General features: G+C 50.0%; 5 protein-coding genes across 5 annotated transcripts; 1 reads left to right on the top strand and 4 right to left on the bottom strand.

The window, feature by feature from the left end:
• Positions 1-748: 748 nt before the first annotated feature.
• On the bottom strand, positions 749-3,200 carry LACBIDRAFT_301456 (uncharacterized protein; the record flags this gene model as incomplete). The annotated part of the gene is made up of 13 exons (XM_001874119.1): positions 749-1,247; positions 1,298-1,633; positions 1,692-1,758; positions 1,810-1,869; positions 1,918-1,931; positions 1,984-2,020; positions 2,072-2,142; positions 2,198-2,225; positions 2,294-2,409; positions 2,465-2,540; positions 2,595-2,619; positions 2,670-2,817; positions 2,878-3,200. The coding sequence occupies 13 exons, from the start codon at positions 3,198-3,200 to the stop codon at positions 749-751; spliced, it is 1,800 nt and encodes a 599-aa protein (XP_001874154.1).
• Positions 3,201-3,730: 530 nt separating this feature from the next.
• Positions 3,731-4,946, bottom strand: LACBIDRAFT_301457 (uncharacterized protein; the record flags this gene model as incomplete). Its single annotated transcript, XM_001874120.1, has 5 exons — positions 3,731-3,736; positions 3,795-3,905; positions 3,956-4,145; positions 4,227-4,621; positions 4,686-4,946. The coding sequence occupies 5 exons, from the start codon at positions 4,944-4,946 to the stop codon at positions 3,731-3,733; spliced, it is 963 nt and encodes a 320-aa protein (XP_001874155.1).
• A 340-nt stretch (positions 4,947-5,286) lies between these two features.
• Positions 5,287-9,844, bottom strand: LACBIDRAFT_187522 (glycosyltransferase family 2 protein; the record flags this gene model as incomplete). Its single annotated transcript, XM_001874121.1, has 7 exons — positions 5,287-5,620; positions 5,651-5,956; positions 6,015-6,885; positions 6,941-8,409; positions 8,459-9,050; positions 9,116-9,379; positions 9,436-9,844. The coding sequence occupies 7 exons, from the start codon at positions 9,842-9,844 to the stop codon at positions 5,287-5,289; spliced, it is 4,245 nt and encodes a 1,414-aa protein (XP_001874156.1).
• A 2,193-nt stretch (positions 9,845-12,037) lies between these two features.
• Positions 12,038-13,454, top strand: LACBIDRAFT_301459 (uncharacterized protein; the record flags this gene model as incomplete). The annotated part of the gene is made up of 7 exons (XM_001873501.1): positions 12,038-12,151; positions 12,211-12,431; positions 12,490-12,597; positions 12,649-12,757; positions 12,813-12,941; positions 13,002-13,117; positions 13,188-13,454. The coding sequence occupies 7 exons, from the start codon at positions 12,038-12,040 to the stop codon at positions 13,393-13,395; spliced, it is 1,005 nt and encodes a 334-aa protein (XP_001873536.1). The 3' UTR covers positions 13,396-13,454.
• A 61-nt stretch (positions 13,455-13,515) lies between these two features.
• Positions 13,516-18,392, bottom strand: LACBIDRAFT_291798 (uncharacterized protein; the record flags this gene model as incomplete). The annotated part of the gene is made up of 2 exons (XM_001874122.1): positions 13,516-14,808; positions 14,865-18,392. 2 exons carry the CDS (start codon positions 18,390-18,392, stop codon positions 13,993-13,995), a joined length of 4,344 nt encoding a protein of 1,447 aa, XP_001874157.1. The 3' UTR covers positions 13,516-13,992.
• Positions 18,393-19,295: the final 903 nt, after the last annotated feature.

Here is a 19,295-nt window from a genome sequence, read left to right on the forward strand (position 1 = left end):
ATAATTTCATTACCATCGGAGTTCCTATCATAGTTGCCGTTATTGGGGCATTCGCAGTAATTGTTGTGGCAATTATTGGAAAGTGCAGCTGGGATAGAAGGTCTCGGAATCGAGCTGTACAGCAACAGCAGGCGGACCAGCAGCCAATGCTGCAACCAGGGCATCAACAGCCAACGCAACAACCGGGGCATCGGCAGCCAATACGACAACCAAAGAGGCAGGACCAATACCCACCTCCGCAACAGCCAGCGTTCTATGGGGTCGTCAGATGATTCGCAATGATTCGATTGAATAGTGTTGACAGCCATAATCTTTTCCATACGTTTATCCTAGCGAACTTGTGTAATAGAAGAAAGTAATGCATGGCCTTAAAGTCAATTATATTGTATACATTATCCGAACAAGCGGAACGGGCTACCGAAGCGTATGGTACAATTATCCATGGATGGTTTGTTTATGTGGTGTGTGTGACAATGGGAAGGGTAAAAGGTGGGTGGGTATGTGTGCGTCAAGAAGACGTATAGGGGGTATAGGATGGCAAAGCAAGGTGAACAGCTACAACAACAAATCGAGAAAAGCAGGGAAACTGGAGAAATAAGTTACCCAGTGAATGATGAGAAGAAATGTTGTACGACAATGTCTCAGTGAGGCCCAAGAGAAGAAAAAAAAGGAAACAGGGATGAACCGCACCAGCGGATCCGGGGAAAGAAACACGCTAAAAGTGAGGCTCTCGAATCCCCTCTCCATTTCAGTATGGCTGCGTATAAGGGCTATACACGGAGAACGCGCGTGATTGGGGTCGAGAAACCGGCAGGCTGGGGTGATGACTTGGGACCGGGGAAATCCAGGCAGGCACATACGACGAGGCCGAAACGCGAGGGCTGGTGGTGTAGGTTCCTCGGGGTATCACAGGGGGAGGGGGACCTGGAGGGGGAGAGTACGCAGCCGCAGCCCTCATGAGTTCCACCGGTATAGTGACTGGAGAGTCGTAGTACGAGGCTCGGGGGATCAGACCCATGGCTTCCATCAGTGGCTTTGCTGGAATGACGGGGGAGTCTTTCCAACCCCCTACTTCACTTGTGGCTTCGTCGTCTGAATTTTCAGAGTCTTCGTTGATCCTTGAAGCGCGCGGTGGATGGCGGCTGATGGTATCTGGACGCGCCAAGGGACCGCTCCAAGGCGAGTGGCGGTCATATTGGGAGGTGACTTGATTCTTCAAAGACGCCTGGCGTTCGAGACTAAGGGAGCTGAGTGAGCACATCTCAGACTAAAAGGACGAGAAGGATGGAAGTGTTACCCATGCCATGTCTCTCCCTTGTGTGCAAAATTCTCATCAAGAAGGACAATCAAGAAGTCGCTCATCTTTTCGTCGTCGTCTGGAGACTTCTTGTCGCTTCGTCGACGAGACGAATGGTGATGATGATCATCTCTGTCTTTGTCTCTGGGAGAAGATGAACGGCGACGTCGCTTATTCGAGTCTCGATCTCTTTCTCTCGAACTTTGTCTACTTCGAGTGGAGGGTGTACGCTCCTTGTCTGTACTGTATCGACCGGACCTTGAAGACTTGCTGGACTGAGTCTCAGCCGAGGTAATGCTTGCCGAAGATTTCATGAGCGGCGTGAGGCCTGATGGCCTGATTGATCAATAGCACATGAGTTTCATCAATGTTACCTGGGTCATATTCGACTTACTGTTCTTGATGGATGACGGCGGGCACGGTGGTGTTGATGACGAGTTGTTCAGTTTGAGGTTGGGTGACTGCCAAGGCTGAGTAAATGAAACGTCACATAAACAAGAAGTCAAACGTGCCCGCTTGAACTCCTTCTACCACAGTCGCCAGCGCAACATTAGCTTGAGGCACGGTAGTTTCTAATACGGAGTGAGTTTGAAGTCCCCTTGAGAAAACTGATACCATACCTAAGATGGACATCCTTGAATACGTCAAATCAGCAAATGTAAACCTGGTCTTGGAGAACAACATACATAGAGTTCCGATCCGGATTCGTGAGTCTGAGGGGAACTGATGGAGAGGGCGTCAGACGTGTTCATCAGGTCCTCCAATCAAACTCACGTCGGTTACCCGTTGGAACACCCCTCACAAAGTTCAGGTATGGAAGGGAGATGACACTGTCCGTCGCAGATCTAAAAATACCTTGTCAGATCGAAAGCAAAACGATATATATGGGAATATACATACACCGGAGGCTCGGGGATTGAAAGGTTCTCTGGAAAGCAGGTGAATGTATTGATTAGCTCTCTGTTTGAGATAGGAAGATGGGGTAAATGATCTCACTTGAGTCTGATATGGGTTTCTCGGGAGCAGAGACGAGGACTTCTGATGGAGGACGCGACTTTCGACCACTATTCCTCTCTGTAGTTTGACGGGATACTGCACTGCCAGTGATGGACCTGTAAAAAGGCGCAAAATGAAGGGCGTTTAGTGTTGAAGAGGAGAAGGACGAACGGGTATCGCTTGTAGTCCCTATCTAATTTTTTGGCCACTCTCCTGAACTCGTCGTCCAATAAAGAGATCCTTCGTGCTACAGAATGACGCGATTCAGGTTACGAGAGTTAGGTGGAGTAATGGAGTTTACGATTCAATCGCCTAGTCCTCTCCGCCTAGCCTGAGAATGAGATATATTTAAGAGAATGAAGATGAGCAAACTTACCGTGCTGCCTCTCCAAGTCATATAATAATCAACCACCTTCCGTTGAATGTCCCAAGCAGTGATAGCAAAGACGACCGGTGTCCAATCCTGACGCGTTTCCTTGTCCAATTCCCCTCGTAGACCCTTGGTTTCCAGTGCCTCCTCCTCCCTACGAACACCCAAACACCATGGGAAAAAGAATACACGTCAAACGATGCCCAGAACTTACTCGACATAATTCTTGAAGAACCTCTCCGCCTCGCCGCCCGTCAAGATCTTGACATATTTGTTGCCAACACGTTCCGCCATGCCTTCCAGGAACTCTGGAGAGCACTTTCCATGGCGAACCCGCTCACCAGCAATGATGCGAAGAGTGTCAATGGGGCTGGACTCCTTCGAGAGCTGGGATGATCGACTCTTGATTGATGCATCGTCCCTATCGTTGATAGTATCAGGCTTGGGCGATGATGACCGCCTGAGGTTCTTCTTCAAACTTTCGGTGACTGAGCCAGCTCTGGAGGCGACGTAGGCTGGCAATGCAGATGGAGACATATGCCAGGCTTGTTGAAGAAGGGTTTGGCTTGAAATCGGTCGGGTATCTAACCAAATCGATGAGCTGAGAGGCCTCGCGGAGTCCTCAAGGCTTTGGTGAAGGGCAAAAGGGGAATAAAGCTGTAGAGAACGAAGGGGAAGGTGAAGAGTTGGAAATGTACAGCCGGCAACGCCACACGGTTATAAGCAGAAGTGGGGGATGTAAAGCTGATACACCAAAATGGCCTAGTACTCCATAAATACTCATGGACTTGTTAAGGTGCCGAAACCATGCGCCCTGCCGATGTCTTTCCTAGGCGCTTAACAATAGCGCTAAGCGATAACAAAGAAACCGTGCAAACCATGCGCTCGATCAGCGACATAAAGGAGAGCGACCGTGGCAAGGGTAAAGTCAGTATAAAGCCCTTAAATTAAGCGGAGAAAATCCACAACAACGAGGGTATCCCTGAGAAGGTATGTACATGTATGGGGTAATCAGATAAAACTAGTGACCAGAGCGTGGTAGTCGATGTGGGGGGGCGACTCGGAGCTTACACCTATGAACAATGTAGTGTTTATGAGGTGTGGAAGCAATACCGGATCAAAAACACTTACCAGGCTGAGCTCCAATGTCCACACACGACGCGCCCACAATTTTATAGTGAGGGCAGGCTCCTCACCCACAGCTGGGAGCTCAACATCCAGACCATCCCACCAGCATTTCCTCTAATAGTCTCATCAGCAAGGATAACTGCAATACAACGATCAACACATACAGCAGGTTTTCTCCAGAACAGCAGCAATTTCTGCGCAGTAGCCATTTGCGGATAATCCACCTCAACTGGCTTTTCCCCGTTGGGATGATGTTGAATACCCGTCTTAAGGAGAACAAGGGCTATAGATGAGATGCAGCAACGCGACGGCTCCAAGGCTCGGAAACCCCATTCGTCCTCGCGGTCGAAGCCGCTACGTGCACACCAGACAAAGAAGAAGAACAAAGCGCAACACCCATCAGCTCACGCCTCCCAAAACAACCATGCGACTCACCTCATGCAGAGCATGTCAATCAAATGCTGTTCAGCAACATTATTCTCCTTGTTCACATTCCGCTGAAGCGCCGTGAATATATTCCTTTTTTCCATGAGATAGTCACCCGACCTGCGCTTAATACCCAGCAAACGATCATTAGCAATCCCATTCTGGTCAGTCGTCGGGTTGCCGTCCTTCGGCGGTATAGAAAAATATTCCAGCTCTTCGCGCAGCACGATGATAGCTTGCTTCGAAAGCAGTGGATTTTGTGATGTGGCAGGGTAGTCGGGCGTGGGGGAGTCCAGGAGGTGCTGTTGTGCACTCAGCAGGCCTGGGGATGTCGAAGTACCATAGAACGTTTCTGACGCGTTGCGGAAGAATGTGAGAACGTATTGGAAGCAATCTGGATCAAACTGCAACGAGGGGAGCGAGTTAGTCGCCTGCAGCCCATCCATGAATAACATAGGAATCACGCACATCGACTCCATACACCTCTTCATCCTCGTCATCACCTCCTCCATCCGTCAAAGCGACACTCTGTCGACTGAGAACGAGCCCATTGGGGAACAGACACAGCAGAACCGATTCTGGCAAGTTCATTATTGTTTCTCGGTCGACCTCAAACCGCCTGCCACGCAGGTCGAGGAACAGCCTGGTCAGGAGCTGGGGCTGTAGATTCGTGTGTGTCGGGCCATTTTGCGAGACCTGCGTTATGGGCGAGTTGTTCATGTTCGCCATCGTCGAGACGCCGGTGGAGTTGGTGGTGCAGGGACAACGCAAGGCAGACGTTGCACAACAACCAAACAAGCACAACGGAATTGGGTATGCTTGCACTGTCGCGATATTACACTAATACTGGGATACTGAACGAGAGACTGGGTACTTAATATAATATGCAAGACGTGGGGGGTAGCTGGCAGTCTCGTGGAGGAAATAAGAGATGATCCGTACTAAAAAGTCATGTAGGACGGGAACTAATGTGTATGATAGAGACGGAAGAAATATGCTGTCCGATAATAATGTCTGCAAGAAATATACGAGTGAGGAAAATCGTGATCCGTGTTGCGTGACTTTCTCTTCAATTGCCCACATTGTGCTGCGGTGGAGCAGCCCCAGGTGGCAGACTGAACACGGTAGAACTGCGCGAATAACGGTTTTGTGTGGGTGTCTGTGAAGTCGGCCGTTTTCCTGTCGGTCTTGACACCCTTCGAACGCCATCAGGCCCTGGCACAGGTCCACCATCCTTCAACCGTATTCCCCGACCACCGCGTCCGCCAGCGGTATCATCATAATCAGGAGTAAAGTCATCGTTGCTCGTGGGAGATGTCGTTTGTGACCGGAAAGGATTGTTCTGATCTGACGGGAATTGCTGCGAAGATCGGGCGTTCTGAGGTGAGGTGGGCGAGAGGCGCCTTTGGCCATTCGATGAGCCTGATTCGTACGATTCACCACTGTATTGATCAGGACTCTGTGGGCTGACAGGAAGTAGCCGTTGGTTGGATGCAGAAACGGTGTCCGAAAAGTAATTGTCATCACTTGAGCGCACAGATTGAGCGGAAGACATCGGTGGCCCGAGTCCAGTACTCCTATTAACCGCCAAGGGTGCTGGAAGCATCAGAAGGGCATTACTATCGTAACGCGGACGCTGAGGTATATTGTAGGTGCTGGAATCCACAGTGTTGGTGTCAAAGGTATTTGGAGGCTGGTGAGTGTTATCCGAGTTGGATGCAATGGAATAACGGTCCGTTCTAGCATTCAAAATATTGTCAATTATTCCATCACGGTAAAAAAGATGAAAAAACACACTTTCTCTCATAAGAAGCCGAGTCTCTCGACTGACTCCCATTCTTCCACCGGCGTTCCCGTTCAAACTCAGCCCAGCGCTTCATAACGATATGCGTCGAGTCAAACTCTCCATCCTTATCCCCATGATCATCTCCCTTGTCTCCAGCGACCATTCGCGTTTGACCCCATGAAAAGTCGTCAAAATGCCAGAACGCATACGCAGGAAGGAGACCGTTCCAAATGGGTAAAGAGATGAGGTATACAAGCATCCACCCGATATAAGCGACCTTGCGAGAGGTGACGACGATGAGGAGACCAGGCAGACCGAGGACAATAGCAAGCAGAATAAGGGGAATAGTTGTATTCGGGCCGCCGGGGATGATGGAGTCGATGATAAGGTAGAGTGTGAAGGCAATAGCAGCAGGGAGGACAAGAGTTCCAGCCAATTCCATTCCCACGACAAACTGCATCGAGAAGCAGAATGTTCCACAAAGATCTCGTACCAGGATGAGTTCAGCCAAATTGTGGATCGTCGAATTAATCCACCGACGACGCTGAGAAAGGAGGACACGGAATGTATCGGGAACCACAGTCTTACACACGGCCTGTGGACAGAAGACATTCTTGCGCTTGGGAAAGGTCTTCAGCATGAGTGTGGTCAGATAACGATCCTCTCCTAGCAAAAGCAGGTTCTTCTTGTGTAGAGTGTCGACGACGTTTTCGGAGTAGTGTTCCACAATATCAGGATTAGCGAGGATTGGGACCCAATATCCCGTATCACCCTTAGGAGCCTTGATGCGATACATACTGAAACAACCAGGCAAACACGTTACACCGCCGAACATTGATTCGAAAGCCTTGGTCATATGGTGGGAAATGTAGTATTCGAAGACTGGGTTGAATTCTGAGACTGACATACTTTTGAACAAAAAGAAAAAGAAACTCACCTTGCATCATGGTCACAAACGTCTCTGCCTTGTTCGCAATCTTCGTCTCGCCACAAAGACCCATAATCTCCTCATCATGCACCATGCAGCTGACCATACGCGTCAACGAATCCGGGAAAACCTTCGTATCGGCGTCCACACAAAGCACAAGCTCATACCGATCTGGACTAACGCCCGTCACCCTCCAAAGGGAGTTGAAGAACTCGTACTCAAACGTCGTCATCCGTTCATCAAACATAACCTTTTGCAAGAACGCCATGAGCACGATTTGGCTGTCCCGCTTTCCACGATTTCCTGGTTTGGCGTCATTCGCTTCAAGGGGATTACCGACCTTGGCAACAAGAACCATAGGAACCCGCTGTTGCTTCGACCGCTCCGTTGTCGCATCGTCATAAGAATAAAACCCAGCATAGACCTTGGCCATATTATGTCGCTTATGTCCATCTGCAATGGCAACGTACGAGTGGGGCTCGACCTCCTGCGGTGGGATGATAAACTCCTTCATCATGGTTAAACAGATTTCCGGCGTCGTCAAGTCGTTACCAGCACCCTTGACCATTCCATCAGCAATGACCAGGATGACTTTGTGGCTGTTAGGATAATCCGTAGTAGCAAGTGAGTCCAGGGTTGTGCGTAGACCTTCCACCGACTCCGAATAAGCGGTCACCAGACAGATGTTGTGGACGAGGGGGAAATTGAACGGCTCATAGTCGGGTGGCGGTTGAGGGACGACATCATAGAGAGGGAAGGGGCAAGGATTCTCGACGAACGCGCCACGGGAGACCATACCATCCGCAAGCGACATCATGCTCCTCGAATTTCTACTTGGTGATTCTGGAGGTGTCCCCTTTCCTCCCTTTGCAGAAGCAGCATACGTCGTTGACCGCTTCCAGTTGGTCGACGATGAAGAATCCAACATCCCATAAGCAGTGCTTGGTCGGCCCCCCACACCCTTCAACATGTTCTCAGCAGGCGTGAACCGTGAGTGGCTAGGAAGGAATGTCTTCCGATTATTCTTCTTCTCCCTTAGACCGTTCTTGCCGACATTAGGGCGATATTCACTTGGAGCAGCGCTATAAATATTATTTGTCCAGTTTTCGATCTCTGCCGAGCGCTGCATACGCTGCTCGTATGTTTCTCGGGGGAAGTTTCCAAGTTTCCAGGAAAAGAACCATTGGAACATGACGGCCATGACGAACCGAATGGAGACAACCCCAATAATGAAGATGAGGGATATATAAAGGACAACGGAGGAAGCCACGCATCCAATGGTTTTCGTATCGATATATCCAATGGTAATGATGTCTTGAAGACAGTGTCCAATTTGCTTTTGCTTGGTACGAGTGAAAAGCATGGTTAGGTCTTTCGCGTGGTATGTGGCGTTGGTGGTCTTCATCTGATCAAAGAGAGCGGGATACGTAACCTGCGCTCCGCTCAGCCACTGAAGAAGGTTGAGATCCAGTACAGAGCTGTATGATGGTAAGCCATCAACTAAGATGGATGAGAGACAACACGCACGATTCGAAGACGGCAAGATTACGGTTAGGATTTTTAACGTCATCCCAAGTGTAATAAACCTGGCCCATGGGAACCATCTTCGCTAGTAAAGATCTCGACTTTGTGGTGATATGACAACTGGTTGAAGACTCATAACCCGTCAGGTTGGCCCCTTTGCTTCCGTATTGGCTGTAGACGTTACAAGGGAAGTACCAGTTCAGGAATTGCCCGTTACCTGTGATACTCGAGGTCGAAGCCCTTGCGATATGTCCATAACAGTTCTGATTGACGTTTTGGAAAAGAAACGAAGCGTCGTTTCCAGCCAGGTTCCAATTACCAGTCAGGAGGGGGTTTGTTGAGCCATTGAAAGTCGTGCCAGCAGCTGGGTGTTTGAACTTCGAAAAATCGTACGCATTTCCATGAATGACGACAGAGCCATTTCCAATGTACTCATCACCAATCGCACCACCGTGAAAACGATTGGGTGGCTTGCCACACACAGCTTGAGTGAAGCCGAACGTAAGGAAACCCACTCCGGCCATCAACACTAGAATGATTGAGAGAAGACCAATTTTCTCTCGCCATGCACGCTGCTGCTCTGGAGTGTGGATGCCTTTGTGGTGAAAGAAAGGAGAAGTTAGATGTCGTCATCAGCGGGTACCACCAAGGCAGACATACCGCAAGACTTGAGCAGGAACCCTGGTATCAGGCATGTAATAATGAGGCAGTAAGTCATCCATGGCCCGCCGGGACCAGGCCCTTTCCAGCAGCCTCTTTTCTTCTTAGCTTCTGGCGTTGCAAGGGGGGGCGTGAGTGGAGTTGGAGTACTTCGCTTTCGACGAAGAGTGTGTTTCTTGAATAGAGCGAGACCTGATTCATGAACATCCTCCTCTCGACCGAGCAATGACTGGCCTCGCCGTAGATGGGGATAATTGCCCGTTGCTAACGCAGACAACTGTAAAGGTCTGAATGAATGGCTAATGAATGTTGCGACATACTGGATGGCATAACTCCCACTCTTGAACTACCCCCCTCTCCCAAATGAGCGACATGGTTTCGATAATGCCACTGCCTATGGTTGGGGTCAATTTTTTCGCGATCAGGCCTGACGAGGCTCTTCTTCCGGAAAAGTTTTGATGGATCGTCAGCGCCTTCTAAATCAGCGCCAGGAGCATGTTGATAGGCAGCTGGCATCGACCGCATACGTTGGGTGTCGAGTGGGCCTTGACGATCACCCCGCTCCGTATTTTGGAACGAAACGCCGCTTCTTGAGCCGTCGTTGGGATGCAAGTGGGGTCGAGAGTAGACGGGCTGCTGGTCTGGATACGCAGGCGCAGGTGATCTTGGTTGTGACTGCTGTCGTGGGCGAACTGAGCGGGGCGGCCGTTGGTCACCCCGTGAATCCATGTCGGTGGTTGAAATGGATGTTGTTCGAGTTGGAAGGGAGTGTTACGTGGTAAAGCTTGGAAAGGGGATACCAGGGGTAGAGAACGGCGTGGGCGACGTGGTCAAGAGGAAGAGAGAGGAAAGGGAAGGAATGAGGTCAACGGCCAATGTTGTCTGACGGTGAGGGGGAAACGAGGAATGACACTTCTGTCCTATTTTGGCAAGTTTAGGATGAATTCCTCCGAATCTTCGTCACTCTTGGCTTTACTTGGCTCAATTGAAACTCATATTCTTGCAACTCCCTTGGCCCCATCCCGCGCAAGGCCATCCAGAGGCCGACTTTCCTCGAAAACATTTGAGGAACATCGAGGAATAGCCATTTTTTACGCTAACTAAAATAATTGCAACCACGTCATCCACTTTACGCGCTCCACTGGCAACTTTTGGGCAACATGCATCACTGCGGAGAGAGCCACATAGCTCCTTTCATGACGGAACGAACGCAGGGCAGTAACATATCAGCGCTATAGCTCGCCTGCCGTACCACACATATTCGCCTCCTGAGAACACTTAGCACAATGAAGCCCAACATGCCTATACTAGGCACCACATCATCATCAAACGTGTCCGCTCTCTCCCCAGCTTTGGCATCCCAACACTTCTGGGATCAGCGCTAGTACACATATCATGCACATGCGCAGATATGATCAGGACGTAAACCTCGTCTACTCAGTCATAAATTTCGCACTCTCGACAGATGTGGCAAATCTACATCAACAAGTCATTGACCAGTCTCCGACAATTTCGCTGTCACCATGGCCTTCATGCACGGAAATCGATCGACTGTTGGTTACATCAACAAATCCAAAGGGTGAAGTAAAAACATCGTTTTGAAACGCCGGGCGGACGTCCTCCGATTCATCCAGCGCTCAATACAACGCGACATGCTGCCGTTTTCGGGCCCAAATCGAATCTTATCCTTTGGTCCTTTTGTCATCGACGCGCGATATGGCGACTTTCAGTGGCGCCTCTAGTCTGTTCCTCAGGGGACTTGGCAGCTCTGATTACCTTTATGTCAACTGGAAGTCGATGGCAAACATTTCAACTCTATGCTTTACAGGACATCAAGTTCTGTCTTCTCTATGGGTTCGATTTGTTCCGAGAAGAGATGTGGCCTTTGCCAAGTACATCCTCTCTATACCCAATCAATTAAAGCCGGTCCGGTGTCAAGTACGCATCCAATTGTAATTCTCCTATCTGGTAGTATTGAAGGTTTCCTCACAATGATGAATTTTTTTCAAGGTGAGGGCTACGTTTGGAGCTGAAAAGGTCAATCAAGGTGGATCCTTGCAAAAAGACTAGGAATTCTCACAGTTGGCGAGAAACCACAACGGAAATTATTACAATGGATTTCCCAGCAAATGTCGTCCGTGTTTCGGCCTCAGTATCATCTTGTTATCAGAGGCTGCGGCTTCTAACAAGCGCGTTGAGACCTCGTTGACAAGGAACAAATGCGTAGTTCAATCAAAGTGGTCGAGGCGATTGCAGAATATATATCTGTACATTTCTCATTTGATCAGCTGCATCTTTGAAGGCGCGTTAATTTCGCGAAGCGCGCCCAGCGCACTTCACTGAGTTGCACCCGACTATTTACGGTGATAAGGTATGATCGGTCTGAGACATGAAAGAGGGTGAATTGAACCAGCCCCATATCACCATTGGAAGAGAAAATATGCCACATTCATTTACATTCAACGGTACCGATGGAGCGCCCACTCTGTGCTTTTCTTGTGTCATCAGGCGTAAGTACTCGGGTCCAAACTTCACGTATTGATTGACACGGGTGGGAGTTCTAATTTCATATGTCTACGCAAAGATTTACTGCGTTAAATATAAAATGTTTCGCTCCGGGTATGCTCAAGGAATAATGTAGGACAAAGGGCGGGAGTTTGGCGAGAAAGGCGGACGGCGGTGCCAGTGATCCCAATTACTATTAGGACAGTAGATTTCGGCTCGGCTTATCTGATAAAAATCTAATTTTTCAAATGCGGACCGGTACTTAGTGAGTCAAGCTTATGAAGCCTGGCTTACAACTTGGCTTCGCTTCATCATTGTTTTCAAGCATGGCAGCAGAGCGCTTGATCGCCGCTTCGACTCGTAGTTCTCCTCCGTACGTTGGTATCCATCTCCCAGCATCAGGAATTATTTGACAAAATGTCCATGTCCTCTACACATAAAGTGCTCACCACGCCAGCACTCGGCACCAAGGTAGCCCCAGTCCACATCTACTCCGCCGAACAAACCGCACAATTATCGGAACTTAGAGAAGTCAGTTAATTATAAGACCACTTTTTGAATATCAACCTAATTTTTCAATACTAAACCAGTACGCCGATACCCTCCTCCTTCCTGAATCAGATCCATACCACCCTTGGGAGCTCAGATGGCTCAATAGGTCCGATACTATCCCGCGTTACCTGCGCGCGTCAAAGTGGCACATGCCAGATGCACAGAAACGCATCAAGGCGACGCTAGAGTGGCGGAAAGAGTTCAAACCTGACCTTATCCCCCCAGATGAGGTTAGGATAGAGAGCGAGACCGGGAAAATGTGCGTCGTTGTCTCCTTAGTCTATCTCTCCCAAAATTTACTTACAGCAAACCCATAGAATTCTTAATGGGTTCGATTTAGACGGACGACCAATAATATACATGCGTCCCGGAAGAGAGAACACAGAGACAAGTCCCAGGCAACTTCGACATCTAGTCTGGTGTTTGTAGGTCGTCTTGATTACCTTGCTTCCATTTTCCTTCAATTCTGTTTTTAGGGAACGTGCGAAAGACCTAATGCCCGAAGGACAAGAATCCCTGGTCATCATCGTTGACTACAAATCTACCACCCTTCGTACAAATCCTCCAATATCCGTCGCACGCAAGGTTCATTCCTCTCTCTTGCTAAAATCCATCAGATTTTCTAACTTATTTTTATTAGGTATTGCACATCCTTCAACAGCACTACGTCGAAACACTCGGACGCGCGCTCGTCGTTAACCTCCCCATGCTCCTCAACTTTTTCTACAAGGGCATTTCTCCCTTCCTTGACCCCGTCACGCGCGACAAGGTATTTCCTATATAAATTCCCTAATAAACAATTACTGATCATCTTTCGGAATTCAACAAGATGCGATTCAACCCCGACCTTCTAGAGCTCATCCCCGCATCTCATCTAGACGCCGATTTCGGTGGCGAACACAATTATGAGTTCGAGCCGAAAAGCTATTGGGACCAAATCGTCACGTACGTTCCTTTCCGCTTCTTCTAGGTTCTACTCCTATCCGTATTGTCTCATTACCCCCCTATCATCTAGCGCATGCGGGATCGCCCCTGATGGAACACGCGCAGCGGCGGACGAACCTACGTCACCCGAATCAGAATCAGCGGACGGCGAGAAGACGCGCGTTTCAAGTGTCATGCTCGCTGACGGCGACACGGAATCAGTGCACAAAATCTCAGATGACCTCGAAAAGATGCGGGTAGATACTACCACCATTTCGGATGCTCCATTGGTATCGTGATTTGGTCGACCTTTTGTTTCTTGAGCTCCTTATCTTGTTATTTACTTTACCCGCCTCCGAAGATAGATACGAAATATTTATAGTAAACGCCCGTCGTCCATGCATAAACATCCCTGTTATGAAAGGATGAAACATTGATTTTGTGCTATAATTCAACAGCTACTGTACTTTTTAAGAGGTAGTACAGTAAGCTAGCTCTCGCAAAGTCCAAAACCAGGTATCATATAAGCTAATAAATAGAGAGGAGAGGCGGGACGGTATGTGTGTAATGTATTAAAAAGTACAGTGGGGAGAAGGATTGTTCAGCTCAATTGTTTTGTTGTAGATTAGATTCGTCCAAAATGCGGGATATAATAATGAGTGTTATGGATGTGTGGGGATTAATGGTCATGAATGTGAGGACGATATATAGAGAAACAGAAGAAAGAAAAAGAGTGTAAATGAGTGTTTTGCGTGCCTGGACTGTGTCCACATGAGGATAAGATAAGGCATAACACGTACGGGATGTATGGGCCCATAGTGTGCGTGTCTCCAGAAGAACGACTGTTTGGGATAACCGGACGATAGATAGCCAAGAAAGCGAGAAGATAGAAGCATTCATACGCCCGCTTTCCAGCTAGACGGTGGAGCCTTGCGCACACCTCCCCGTCCAGCACTAGAAGGTTGACTAGTTGTCCTCGACCGCGGTGCATTTTTTGCCTGCTGCTCATGAGAGCTCGGGATGGGAGGTACAGGCGGATAGTGCCCTGATTCACGCTGATTTGTTCGATTGCGCGCAAAGCGGTCAGGAGAAGGGCCAAACGATTCCCCATAAGAGCTTCTCGACGAGCTCCAGTTTCCTCCACCTCCTCCACCACCACCACCGTATTCGCTCCGTGTACCACCACCCATTCCACCATACATCGACCCCGTAGACCACTGGTTCTGCAAGGGCATCATCCCCATTCCGCCCATCATCCCATACCCAGGAGAAGTTCCCCCTCCACCATAAACGCTTCCACCAGAAAACCCAACAGTAGACCCAGAAAACCCAACCGTAGACCCACGTTCCCACTCGTCCGCAGCAGCTGCCATAGCCTGTTGCGCCACCGCCATCTGATACGCCTGTTTAGCGATCATCATCGCGTGCTGATGGGCAGCCATGAAGTTCTGGTCTGCAGGGGGCGGGATCATGAATTGAGCAGGGGAGAGCATGGATTGTGGACCCATGTTCATGCCCATATTCATGTTGCCCCAAGGCGAGCCTAGGCCTGGGTTGCCGACGAAGCCCACTTGCTGCTGCATGGGCATTTGACCTCCCATGTTCATCATAGGATTGAGAGCCGACATTCTCGCGTTGAGAGTCTGGTTTATGGGCATATCTTCGTCCTCATCATTCATGACGGGTCCTGGGCCATTTACGACATTTCCAAGCTGGACAAGCCCGTTAATTTATCAACAACACACTCAAGAAAGAAAAAGAAACCGACCTCAATAGCAGCTCGAGCCTCAACCCTCCGTCGTTCATTTCTCTTGACCTCGCGATCTTCATCAGTGTTCATGCCACCTGTCTCATCCTCAAAGCTAACGCTTCGCCTCTTGGCATGTTGCTTCCCCTTACTCTTACTAGTCACCGTCAATCCACTTGCACCGCCGCTCCACTCATTCTGAGTAGCAGCAGATCCTTTCGACCGTCGACCAATGTCACTCCCATCACGGGGGGTGAGTGGTGCACGACCGCTACTGGAATCACCAGTTGAAGAGGCAGGGCTGTTTCCTCGAGCAGCGAAAGGTCTGTTGGGCATGCTTGGGGGTTTGGAGGATGTAGGTGAAGCGGATGTGGGCATTGAAGGCAACATTGTGGAACTTCTCTGCCGGGGAGGCATACCCGGGGCAAGGAGTGTGGGAGAAGAAGCAGCACTGCTCTTGCCCGCAGCAGCAGCTTTGAGTGCGGTTGCTCGGTCTATGTTGGCCTGACTCGGCGACCCGGGAGTATTAGGGTTCCCACCTCCATTAGCACGCGAAGTTGAAGTTGCTTTACTTCCCGAAGATGATGACGAGGACCCAAAAACAGAAGATGATGTCGTCGAAGATGGTATAAGTGTGCTGCTCCTCTTCCTCGACGTGGGTGTCGGTGTCGAAGCAGGCTTCAGAGATGACAAAGATTCACCAAGAGCAATCGAAGTTCGGGTGGTTTGCCCTGACACAACCCGTGAACTCTCCCCAAGAGATGTTCTAGGGTTGGCCCCTTCAGTCCCAGCATTCCTAGGAAATGTTGGTCTGGAAGTAACACTGAATGCAGGTGGTGGTGCGCGTTGTTTGATGGGTATGGGCGCGATTCTACCTCGATCAGGGGAGCTCTCCTTGTCCGTTACCACCTGCTTCTTATTCCTGCCAGATGACGAAGATTCAGAATCGGATGATTCACTCTCCTCTTCCTCCTCTTCTTCACTTGTAGACTCTCCGGCTCTTGAGATGAACTTAATACCAGCAGCACCAAGCATCAACGCAAGCTCCTCATCAGGCGGACTTGGCTTCAGTGTTGCAGAAGATTCAGACGGCCTGTGTCCTCGCAACACAGGTGAAGACGCAGGCACATGGTTGAGTGTCGATCGAGGACTTGTATTGCGTTTCTCATCCTGATGTGGCAGACCACCCACCGTACTGGCACTGTTCGCGGGTCCTCCACCCAATCTAGAACTTGGACTCCGATCTCTGTCCTCTGCTAGCGCATCCTGCCTTCGAGTGTGGTCCTGGTTACTGCCTGAAAATCCATCAGACCCAGAAGACGACCCGGATCCAACGCTCTTCTGCAAGACCCTCGACAGCCTCTCCGACAATATATCCTTCCTCTGCTGCAATATGTCAGGGCTCGTATCCCTCCTCGTCGGTGCTGGCATATTAGTGATGTGTGATGGTCCACTTATCAATTCCTTCATCTCCTTCGCCGGAGTGCTTGGCGGCGATATGAAGTTCCCAGGGGGAAATTTACTCGTCAACGGGGTGGACACGGGTGTCGAGCTGTTGGCGGGCGAAGCCGAGAAATTTCCCTCAGATATCAGAGTTTGCTGGCCCAAAGTGAACCCATCTGTGCTCTTCACCTTACTAGGAGGAATCCGTTTGCCGCCTGTGAGTTCGCCAATGTCAATGAGCGGCTTTTGTTGAGCACGGTTGGTCGATCTGGAGGAAACGTTGCCCGTAGACCGTGAATGGAGATTGGAGTAAGATGACAATGTACTCCCTGGTCTATTAGGACCAAGGAATTTCGCAAGAGGCGCATCATCATCGGAGTCCGAGTCCGCGTCAGCAGGAGATTGAGGTCGCATGGAAGGCGTAGCAATGGTGCGGGTTTGTCCAAGCTTCCCACTGACAGAGGCGAAGTTGGCTGGCGCAGCTGGGTTTGAATGCGTGGAGGAGTCCCGGACATGCCGAGAAACACGTTTGTACTCTGAGAGAACATCTAAAATTAAAACGGTTAGAGCACACGTGATAGCATAGGTACTTTTAGACATACCAATACCAGTCGACGCGTTACCAGATGCAATGACGCTAGCTCGCTTTGCAGCAGCAGAGGGTGACAATGCACTCGTAGAAGCACTAGCACGCGGTCTACTTCCCTCACCATACACACTGAGGCTTGACTGAGAACGTGGGAGAGGGTTTTGCTCATCGTTGCGAGTCCCCATTGACTGGGGTGTCCATCCATGACCCAAATGTGAGCGAGGAGAAGTTTGCCGGTTTGGGGAGCGCTCATCTTGCCGCAAGGGTGAATAGTAAGTAGTACCATGACCCATTTCCGATTTAGCCTTCTCTTTACCCATCCGGTCACGAACCACGGTCTTGTTAGTCCGTGTCGTCACAGTTCGCTGCCTCCCCAGGGTATCGTTCTCCGACTCATCCTCTTCATCAGAAGAAAGAGATTCATCAGATTCAGAGGTGTACCCAACAGGAGCCCCAGATTTCCTGCGTTGTGTATTCCCCTTAATCTGTGGAGAAGAACGGGATGGACGTGGACTTGGCCTCGCGCGACTGGCATCCGATGGGTGTGCGAGAACCTGTGGCAAGGGGCTTGGAGAACAACCGAGTGAAGGAGAAGGAGACCCAGCAAGACTGCGCCGCGCCTGAGCTTCCCGAAATGCGGCAACTGAAATGCGCTGTGAGGAATCCGAATTAACGCTTGGTCCACGAGGGCGTGGAATAGGCGTGGAAAGGGATATATGTGATGATTCCGAACGCGTGGGCGACGGCGGTCGCATGTGACGGAAGGATTTGAGGTTAAACGAGGATGGTTCAGCACTTGTCCGCGAAGAGGACTTGTCTTGGGTCAGATTTGGCAATGTATTCGTATCGTGCAATTGTGACTTTTTTGACATAGGAGGGGTGGAGGTTTTAGACCAGTGAAAGAGTGAAGGTCGTTTGGACGGCGGGGTGCCCAGCTGTGGAACCGCGGGGGGACTGGATGGTGAGGATGAACGAGCGAAAAACCCTTGGTTAGGTAGCGAGTGAGTGGAGAGTGCACTTTGAGGGTCAGTGTAAGCGGCGAAAATGGCAGATTTTGATGGAGGGGGCCGAAGACGGCGTCCGTCGGAACTCTCTACTTCTGATACAGCACTGCTTGTACTTAAACGACCGGAGTAGGCTGGTCGAGGAGCTGTATAAAAGTAGTCATCATTTACGTTCGGCGTACTTTTGGCAGACAATTCTGTTCCCCCTATCGCTGACTTTTTCCGACTGAACGGAAGACGCAACTTGCTACTGGAGGCAGGGGAAGAGGAAGAGGGGAGGCCCGGAGAGGGATACACATGGCTCCTGGGATTGTCGCGAGAAGGGCCGGAGTGGTAGTTACTCTTGCCGTTCGGACTAGAAGGTGACGATTTGTCCGCAATGACGTACGATGTCGTTGGCGAGGACACATTGGAGGGTAAGTCGTCCGCAGTGTTACTGCCCGTCGTGGCTACAGACCGAGCATCCTGCTTGTTCTTGTTCTTCCTTGTGAAAAGACCACCTAGGAGCGTCATTGAACAGAGGAGCGTTGACTGTTGTGAGGGTGTCAGCTGTTCTTATAGCCACCTCTATGACCTTTCCTTGGCGTGTTTGTATAGATGGGCACGCGTCGTCGAGCAATAAGAGAGCGGGCAACGACAACGACAACGGCGACGGGGCCAAAAACGTCAAGGTCGGAGAGAAGAGACAAAAGTTTCAAAGGGGCGTGGCAGGTGCATCCTGGCGTTGTTGACACATGTTTATCCATCGCAACTGTTCGCAACCTGTTTGTAAAAACTTGGTAAAAACCCTTATTTTCTGCCGTTTGACCCTTTTATCCCCATACAGTAACCAACAGATAATTAAAAACATGACGCCTCCAGTTTATTTCATCATATTGAGGATGACGACGGCGAGGAGCTCGCTGAGCTCGAAGACCATCTCGACCAATACCGTCACCTTGGCGACTTTGGGTGAACGAGCGACGACGACAATTGAGCGTCAACGCGTCACATCTGATCCAGGCCACTGCCTAGACCACGGTAGCGTTCTCTCACCGGCCTAAGTTGGTCGATATCGATGGCGGGTAGCTCACAAAAGGAGCACTCAGTATTTTCACCGACGGCGTCCATCTTCAATCACCCCCTTTTATCAGTATCACATATGGCAACCACCTTGGCTTCCATTCCTAACTGCGTACTACAGCTCCATGATTTCATGATTCATCTTTGGTTCTGCGCTTCGACTAAGTATTGCATCACCCACCTGGATCTCTGAAAATGGTTAGGGGAAGAGGAAGAATACCGGAGACTCGGCAGACACCACTAAAATCAGGTGTTTGCCAAGATCTTGCTGATCATTTCAGTTCGGGACTGGTCCAGGATCAGCAGGTCGATCCCGCTATCGTAGCTCGGGTAGCAAATCACCAATGACTTCGT

Source organism: Laccaria bicolor, genomic scaffold (assembly GCF_000143565.1).
Source record: "Laccaria bicolor S238N-H82 LACBIscaffold_1 genomic scaffold, whole genome shotgun sequence".
In the NCBI taxonomy this organism is placed as follows: Eukaryota; Fungi; Basidiomycota; class Agaricomycetes; order Agaricales; family Hydnangiaceae; genus Laccaria; species Laccaria bicolor.